Below are 9,748 nucleotides of genomic sequence, written 5' to 3'. Positions count from 1 at the left end.
ATGAGAAAATCGTTTTCCTGTTATAGAGCCCTTAAAATTTTGTTTGAATAGCACTAATTGTAGGGAGATGAGATTATCGCCTTTATGTAAATCAACAGATAATCACTTGGTGCATGTCCTAATTACATCGAGTATCAAGTTTTGATAAAATACAACGTTATACTCAATCACTCACCAATTTTCTCTGAGCTCCGTGGTGCAAATTCGTTATTGTGTTTATATTGGCCATCCAGTAAGCATGGTCCACCACATTTTATGTTGTTTCCGAATTGAGAGGAATCAGAAAATAAAATCTTCTGAATTACGTTCCGGGCTGTTTTCCATCATCCCCAAGACAACCTGCGCTGTATTTCATTGCGCAACCAAACAAACAGAACATGAGCGAATCAAAAATACCAAATAATTATTATGATTTAGTAAATTTACTATGTTTTTGAAGAGTTATTGTTGGAACATAGTTCTTCTCATCATTGATATTGATTATCGTATAGGTATCCGATGCTTGCCAACATATAGTAGCGATGCACCTCGATAAATGGATATCGTGAGAGATAATTGTAACAAACAGAGCAGAGAGATGACGAAAGTTCGTGAGCTCGTGATGCAAAAACTGGGATTTCTCCCGAACGCATTAGATTCTGCTATCAGTAGCAGATTGTGAAGTGCTCCAGGCTAAATCGAACAATAATTTACTTCACCGGATCTCCCATCAGTATTCAAGAGTTTACGGTTTGCTACAGTGCTTTTTTTAATAAATTGGTAAAGTGTGAGCAACAGAACAAATCAAATACAAATTGTTGTGGTACATAGGAACAGGTGAGAACTTTAAATTGTAAACAAGAAAAACAACTCAGTTCTATCGTGCCTGTGCAGCTACAATTAAATAAATTACTTATTCCAAGTGAATTTAGTATGAAGTTACTCTCTGGTTTATGCAATAATGAAGTATGCAACCAATGAAATAGAGTACCTTCGATAAACAGAAGAAGCTAATAACTTTTTCTCGTTTAGTTGAATCACTGAATGCATCAGTGCGTTTTCATTAATTTGACTTCGATGAGATATGGAGGCTGTTTCATTTGTTCAAGTTTATGATACAGTTGTTATCTCATGAACAAAAAACTTGCAATTGAATATGTCCATAAAAGAGTATACCGTATACAGGGCATACCGTAGAAAGTGTATACTATTCGCTACCACACAGTCAACTATAGCCGCGGACAATTTACGATGTCATAATGTTACAACAAGTTGAGAATAGTGTTTACGTTTGAACACCATTTGCATCGCGGCTTGGAATATTTCCTACGAGAGATGCCAAATCTATCGGAAAATTTATGAACAATCGACGGGAAATAATTCCAAGATGCATCATTATCGAATTATTGTAATAAATCATCGTGGGACATTAATAATAATATTCATACCCCAATTCGTAAATTCGTATTGAAGCACAATATCAAATTTAGCCAACTTCCAGCTTCGCATCGGTCGGGAAGGAATTCGCAAAACAAATATGCGCATAATGGTTCTAAAAATACACTTTATTGATTCGTCGCTTTTATGATATTATGATTCGAAGAATAGGTCGTTTTTCATCGTGTTGATTCTAGATAACCAGCTTTTATTTTTGATTATCTCAATATTATAAGAAAAATATGCGTCGAAATTAGTGCTTTTTAGAGAGACACTAGTGTTAGGAAATCTCCATAGACAGAAAACATTAATAAAAAATGCTCTATCTTGATAGTTGAGATATAGTTAAAGCTATCTTATGCAAATTCAAAAAAAAATATCAATAAAATTGTTTAATGTGGTTTGACGAAATTGCGAACTCAACTGTCCAACCTAAGCGGCTATTTTATTCTCTTCATTTCTGTTGTGACTGTTGTGACTCAGGATGTCACTCTTTTTGAGCTTTTATTTGACAACATTTTCAATTGAGCGGAATTGGGGCCAATCGGATGGAATGATGTGCGTTGCGATTAAATCCATTCTATTGTTAGAACACTACCGGATATTCTTGACTGTAGTGACAGTCCTCAAACCTGGTTAAAACAGCAATGGTCCTTAGTGTACTTTTATGTATAGTAGAGTACGCTTTATCAGGAAGTCTTATCTACGAGTCCGTTGTCCCTTTTGGATGAAAACCTTAATTGTTCGCCCACAACTGCTAATTTCTTGCTAGTTAACGAGTTTTCTAGAGAAATCGTCAGTAATAATGAACCTAAACTCGCTTGTGACATCTCTACGAACCATTCGCTTATAGGTCATATGCCCAACATCCATTTTACTTACGTTTCGTCACTATTCTTGGTTCTTCGTTACAACCGACAACACATGATAAATTTATCTTTGCATTTATGTTTATATTTATTTTTACATTGATGAAAAATGACTGGAATGGGTGATAATACATAATGATACCGGACCGACGCACATAATCGTGAAGCCGTGAAGGTAGGGTTACCATATGCTACATACCACAAAAGAGTACATACTTGTATTTCTGAAATAGAGTACAAAAGAGTACATTTTTTTCTCAACAAAAAAACACGTGTTTTTGGATAGAACATATATCTTTATTCTGTCAAGTTAAACACCTTTTTCTTTTCTTAAAGAAAAAAAAACAAAGCATTACTGCTTATACTTATTTGAACTCCTCACACAACCTAACAACAACGAGTCAGTTTCAATCATTTCATAGAAATGGACACAGTCAATTTGGTAATTAAATTTCACCATTATTAATGCTTCGACACATTTGGGGAGGAAACGATTTCTATCATCAGACCAGAAGCTATTCATAAACCTGAATAAGCGCTCGACTGTGGCATTATGACTGGGAATGGCAAACAAGAACTGAGCGATTTTTAACAGTTCTGTGCGCGAACTTGGAACGATGGTTTGAAAATAAGTGGTCCATTTATGAACGACATGTAAATCTTTGAAAGACTTTTACTTCATCGAAGTGACCAGTCCATTTGTCTAAATAATCTAGACAGTTTTTATACACCTCAATAAACGACTTTTTGATACTATCTGAACGCTTCGAATCAAGACTGTCTCGAAAAATTTTCTTTACTTGAAGAGGAATGAACTGCTGAGTGTACCTATCCGAAAGTTGTTTGCGCACGCTGTCGACTGTACAAACCGTTTCGATTAAGACATGTCTGCCGCTTCAATATTCTTTATGTTATTATAAAATATTGACATTAATGAATGGACAAACCATAGATACGCTTCATTTATGTCATCTTCAAAAAAATTCTCCAGGAGCTTCGGAGGACTGTCAATTGATTTGAAATAACTTTTTAGAGCTGCGTACAAATGAAGTATACGCTCAACGGTGGGCATAAGGGAAAGCCATCGTGTTTTCGAATGCTTCAAAACCCTTTTTATACTCGGTGCCCACAAATGAACAGAACTTCTTCAGCTCTTCCGTATGAATTGTATATACGGAAAAATATCCATAAATTTTCAAAACCAGAGCCTCAATATCCACATCCAAACGATCGAATCCATGACGAGCGGTGTTATGCAGCAAATGTGCAGGGCAACCCACCCCCACAAGTTCACGTTGAGTGGCTTGTTTCATATGGTGAAACACATTATGTTCTCCTCGGCGACCAACCCCACCGAAATTAGTATTACAGCTATCACCACCAAATGCAACACACTTTCGAAGCAGTTCTTGTTTCACCAGATTTTCTATTAATAGCTCGGAGATACGGATCGAGGTTTCGTTTTCCAATGACTCAAACGACAACAGCACATGTTGGATCCCCTTTTCACGATGAAAATACTGAACGAGAACGGGGAACATTTTGATCGCCCCATGATTGCTTCCATCCGTACTTACTCCGATGAAAGGAACGGCCAGCCTTCGCATCTCCTCCAAACGTAGTTTGATTGATTGTGGTCCCAGAACGTCATTGATTATAGCCTCAGTCTTAGTTCTTGCACATGCAAATTTGCCGGCAATCTCTGAATCAGGAAACACTTTCTTGGACAGCTTACTTCCGCAATCACAGCTCAGGTAGCTATAGTTGTGCTGAACGGCATGGAATGCCATTGTGGCTTCAGCAGCCAATATTTTTAACTCGAGCGGGGATTTTTGTACCACCAGTAGTTGCGAAAGTTTTCGAGACGAACCTGCTGCTCTGATATTTAACTGGTGCTTTTTTGATGCTAAATGCTGAGTTAGATCAGTTCGTCCTTTGTTTGCGATGGAAATTTTCTTCTGGCAGACCTCATAAAAGACATCAGATTCGTCCGAAGTTGGTTTGAATTGCGGGAATTCCTTTTGCAGAGCATCAGAAAATTTATTCTTCCGACGGGACATGATGAAGCTAAAATAGGCAATGAAATTTGGTTTCACAACGAATATGATCCTACAGAATACTTACGGATTAAACGATTGTACAACAATAGTGCAAGGAGATAGTTTCGGATAAATTTCAATTATTTCACTTCGGTATTCAGCGAAAAAGAAAGCAGGCAGGCGAACGATAGCTAAAAACCAATATACATTAAAACAACATTCCGAAGAAGCGCAATCATGAACTGTCAGACTGTGGGTGCGAGAATGGTTTTTATTACACGTTCGGTGAATGTTTGTTTTGGAATGAAATGTACTACTGCAAAATGTATATGTACAGTTCAATTCAAAACAATTCGTTTATATGAATTCGTATTCGTATAGTTTTGAAACTTGACGGTCAAAAAGAGTACATTTGGGCTTATTTTGCAAAAAGAAGAGTACACTCATTTTTTTATTGGAAAAGAGTACATGTACTCTAAAAAGAGTACGGATGGTATCCCTACGTGAAGGACACAATAAAAACCCTCAATTGGGAAACGTTATCGCATCCGCTGTATTCTCCAGACCTAGTCCAGTCAGATTCACTTTACTGCTAAACTTCCTCTACAGAGCATGTCGAAAAATAGATCGGCATATGGTTTTCGTCGAAACAAAAAAAGTCCTGTTCGAAAGGAATCCACTATCTGCCTGAAAGATGAAATATGTGAAATCAAACGGGAATTATTCCGAATAAAATCATTTTGAGGTTCTTCTAAAAATTATGTGTTTTCTTCATCGAAAAAAACCCGGACAATTTCAACTTGCACACCTGGTACACTAGATAACTCAAATCATTGCATCATTATTTCTTCCCCCAAAGCAATGGTTTTCCAATGAATGTTGATTACTTGAATTCAATAAACGGTTCTTCTAATTCTGTCCTCCGATGTAAATTCCATTTTGAAGGTGAGATCGTATACAATCGAGACTGATTACGACAAAAATCAGGATGCGTGTTGAAATGAATCTAGACATTCAAGAATCTCACAATCCACGAGAAAATATGGATAACCGTATCGCGGAGTTTAAAAATGATCCGGACAGAATGAATGATGTGAACGTATTCGTTGACGACGTCCTGAATGAGGCTCAGAAAAACGCCGAAGTAAAACTCCAGGATAAAACGGTATAGCTTACAACCATTTCTATGCAATGTAAAATGAAGACACATTCTTTCCTTTTCATTTCCAGGCGGAAGAAAGGCCCAGGAATGGTGAGTACAAAATCTGCGAATCATTTCACGTAATGTTTGAGTTCGAGCGCGTTCGTCTTAATTATATATCTCTTCTGTCTAGCTTATAATTACCGGCAACGAACTTATACTATGATTGCAATTTTTGCTAGATCGGTTATCATGACACCCAATTGATGCTTAAGCTTTTGTTTTATTTAATGCAGCTTGAGTAATGCTATTAGTGAGGCGGGTAGAGATTAACAAAATGATTCAGTATATTCGTGGTATAAATATCAATGGATTCATCGACAGCTCTTATTTTGTTATGAGTTATCATGGTATATCGAGAGTTATCATCCAAATTATCATTCAAGTATGATTAAGCACTATGGAAAGTTCAGTGATTGTGACACTGGTGTTAATTTTCAATATATTGAGTCTAAGTTATGGCGCGGTAAGTGAACATGTATTTATAAAAAACATTGTTTTGGAACATTTCGATTGTGTCCGGTTTTCTCGATTTTAGATGACAATGAAGCAGCTTAAAAATTCACTAGAGATGATGCGAAAAGCTTGTGCACCCAAATTCCAAGTAGATGAAGGTATTTATTGTTAAATATTCGACTAACAGCTATCCCCTGTGAATAACTTTCAATCCTGTTAGCAACACTGGATGCCCTTAAAGCAGGAAATTTTCCACCGGAGCCTGACAATGAGATAAAATGCTATACTGTCTGTATAGCTCAAATGGCAGGAACGGTATGTTAATGTCTTAAATAGATATTAAAAGATATTGTCAGGTAATTTTTTATATGCTATGGTTGAATCAAGTTATAGCCAGCATCTTTCCTTGATTCCCGGAATAAATCACCCCAGAAAACAACTGCAATAGAAACAACCGTTCAGAAGAAGTGTAGTAGGCTAGGATAATTCATCCCTATCCTGTATTTCGATCGATTCGAAATATTTCGAACGACTTTATAAAATTACATTCTGTATTCTGTTCGAGTTATTTTCTGCATTTCGTTCGATCTGCTTCTCTTCGAACATTAAATGGGTAAAACATTCGAAATAGGGGAAGCGAAATTATAACTCGAACGAAATCATGGTTTCGAACGAAATGCAAATCTGGCGGAATGCAGAATCGGGATGATGGGGGTTATTATCGTGCACGCTAATTTTGTTTGTTTGAATTTACTTCGATTCGACGACATAACATTTAGGTTGTTTATAGGTCGACAAATAAACATATCTCCAGTCAGGGCGCTGGGTGGTGCGGAGGCGGCGGACCGCCCCCGGGTGCACGATTTTAGGTTTTCTTGCGGGGTGGTAAAGGTGCAATTCGACTTTTTCGCCCCGGATGCGAAAGCTCCATTCGACACTACTGCTCCAGTATCTCCCACGTTTATTAAATTCAAAACAATTGCAAACCGTCATACTCACCCAATCATATTTCATCAACGAATAATTGGAATAAACAGAATCTTACAATATAGTTTTCTACACGCGTATACAGCTTACAAAGAAAGGGGACTTAAGTTATTCCAAAACATTAGCCCAGATCGATGCTATGCTTCCGTCCGAGCTGAAAGCGCCCGCTAAAGAAGCTTTGAATGCTTGCAAAAATGCACGTAAGTTCTTCAACATTCAACAGAATTCATCGATCAATCTCCCGAACTTTTTTTCAGAATCGGGCTATAAAGAGAGCTGTGATAAAGTTTACTACTCCGTGAAATGCGCCGCTGAATTCAACCCAGACGTGTTTCTATTCCCCTAAGATTATGGTGGCTGATAAAAATGGACAATGATTCTGATCGAATGAAATAAATGTTATAGACTCTCAATTTATCGATTTTGTAGATTAATGTTTGCACATTTCTGTCTCTACATAACGCAAATATATGCAAATAAATGTAATTGTGTGTTGTATTAAATTATTATTTCTTTCTGAGATACATAAGTTCACTCTAACTGATAAGATGTACAAGCGAGTCATTACATTACCTTGTCTATTGTAGGGAACAAACTTCTAAGCGGCTTAAAGCAACACCGCGTCGTTACGCGTACACGAGGCATCGTGCTCAGGATTTTTGAAGCAATATGCAACTGCACAAACTCGACCACATTGCCAGGACAAAGACCGGCAGGCTCTTCATCAGTCACCGCTAATAAATGAATACATTAAATTAATGATCACTATGTAGATGAAGAAAAAAATCAAAAAGTAATTTTGTCTAAAGATGTGTATTGAAACAATATTTCCAATCCTACGATATGATGTTAAGATAATTTATGAAACGAACAACGTGTTTCACGTTATGTCAAATTTATGAAACGCACATGTTTGAATAGATGCTCGATTATGAGTAGCCGTAACGTAAACGTGTGTTGAAAGGTCGTGATATGTATTCCTACTATATGTAGACAACAAACCTAGCCTTTATTTGCTATGCTCTGTTTTACCAAATGTACAACATATTGAAACATATCTTTATTTTAGGATCGATCCAATCAATGTACACTATTTTTGATCATCTTAATGATAATAACTATACAACTGAGAATTATACAACTTTTACCAATAACTACTAGCCCAACCATAATTTTACAACAAAGTTTATAGATAACGAACTAAAGCAAGTAGTTTGAAAATTTCGACATAAATGAAAACATATAGCATTTGTTTGACAAACCAAAACATATATTATAATCATGGAACAAACAGTAATCATTTAAACTCTCACCAATTCGTTTTTCTCGTCCATATTTATTGAACAAACCTAGTTTTGGAAGCTAATACATTTTTAAATAATGTGGTGATGTGTTGAACCAATTAAAAAATGAATGTCATATCAGGATTGCATTATTTTCTAATATCACAGACATTATTTTTTCAGCTTAAATTAGTTGAATTGTGGAGGCGATCTGGCGTAGTGGATCTCACGCAGAGATCACGAGTTCAATTCTCACTCCCGACATTCTTCCAAAAATGGAAGTAAAAATGACGAACCAGCCGAAATGTGTTGAAAGTCTCTATAATAGAGAAAAAATATAGGAGGTTGTGTCCAAGACACGAACATTTTGTTGACGTAGAAACAACTCCAACCATCAACCAAATTTAAACCGTTTACACACCAGGGGATTGTTATATATATATAGCATTTAAAAAACAAATCTTAGGGAATTTCCAATTTGTTTGATATGTAAACCGTTTCCGTTTACCGTTTGCGGAAAAAATAGTTATGACCGTTAACTTTATTTCATAAAAACGTGACCTGTTTTCTGATTTGGCACCCTTAATGAAAGACGTAGTTCTACGTCAAAAAAATAAATTAGTTGAATTTGGGGGAACAATAAGCAAGGGCTGGCTGAGAAAAGACAGATGAGTAACGTCGGGGACCTAACCGGAGAAACGTAGAAGTTCATCAATGGCATTGGCATAGGATTGCACGTGGAAGGTAATCCAAGATCCCCACGGTAGTGATCACCTGCCAATAATTTTATCGATCGCCAATGAATCAGGTTCTCGTGAGTCAGTCGATATTGCGTATGACTTCACGAAAAATATTGACTTTTTTGCAGAATTAATATCTGAAGCACTTGTTTCAATGCATGAACTTCCTCCACTCGAAGAGTATAACTTTATATCGAGGTTGATTTACGAAAGCGCACTTCAAGCTCAAAAGAAACGTGTTCCTGCTACCACTTTCCGACGTCGTCCTTCATCACTTTGGTGGGACAAGGAGTGTTCAAAGGTCTACCTTGAAAAATCATCAGCTTTCAAAAAATTCAGGAAAACTGGATTAGTAGAATGGTTTCGAAAGTACCAAGCTCCAGAAGCCAAACCAAAAGGTCAGATTAAAGCAAAAAAGCGTGGATATTGGCGGAAGTTCGTCAATGGTTTGCCAAGGGAGACAACTATGAGCACTCTTTGGAATACGGCTAGGAGAATGCGTGGCTGGAATCATACAAATGAAAGTGAGGAATACTCTGACCGTTGGATTTTCAAATTTGCAAGAAAGGTTTGTCCCGATTCCGTTCCTGCACAAAGCGTCGTACGCGACATTCCGCTCCAATGCGATTATGAGAATTTTTCGATGGTAGAATTCGCAATTGCCCTCCTCTCAATAACAATGTAACATAACGATCAATCACTCGTTGTTTTTCAAATACCTTGGAGTATATTTTGACTCTAAATGTACCTGGGGAAT

General features: G+C 36.9%; 2 protein-coding genes across 2 annotated transcripts; both read left to right on the top strand.

Moving 5' to 3' along the window:
• The first annotated feature begins 417 nt into the window (after nucleotides 1-417).
• On the top strand, nucleotides 418-8,389 carry LOC129771591 (uncharacterized). The gene is made up of 4 exons (XM_055775388.1): nucleotides 418-816; nucleotides 5,270-5,489; nucleotides 5,555-5,576; nucleotides 7,556-8,389. The coding sequence occupies exons 2-4, from the start codon at nucleotides 5,313-5,315 to the stop codon at nucleotides 7,711-7,713; spliced, it is 357 nt and encodes a 118-aa protein (XP_055631363.1). The 5' UTR covers nucleotides 418-816; nucleotides 5,270-5,312; the 3' UTR covers nucleotides 7,714-8,389.
• LOC129771590 (general odorant-binding protein lush) lies at nucleotides 5,612-7,471 on the top strand. The gene is made up of 5 exons (XM_055775387.1): nucleotides 5,612-5,991; nucleotides 6,064-6,139; nucleotides 6,202-6,296; nucleotides 7,054-7,168; nucleotides 7,226-7,471. Exons 1-5 carry the CDS (start codon nucleotides 5,926-5,928, stop codon nucleotides 7,312-7,314), a joined length of 441 nt encoding a protein of 146 aa, XP_055631362.1. The 5' UTR covers nucleotides 5,612-5,925; the 3' UTR covers nucleotides 7,315-7,471.
• Nucleotides 8,390-9,748: the final 1,359 nt, after the last annotated feature.

Source organism: Toxorhynchites rutilus, chromosome 2, assembly GCF_029784135.1.
Source record: "Toxorhynchites rutilus septentrionalis strain SRP chromosome 2, ASM2978413v1, whole genome shotgun sequence".
NCBI classification, from domain to species: Eukaryota; Metazoa; Arthropoda; class Insecta; order Diptera; family Culicidae; genus Toxorhynchites; species Toxorhynchites rutilus.
The sequence above is the reverse complement of the archived record's forward strand: the minus strand, read 5'-3'. Positions and strand labels throughout refer to the sequence as shown.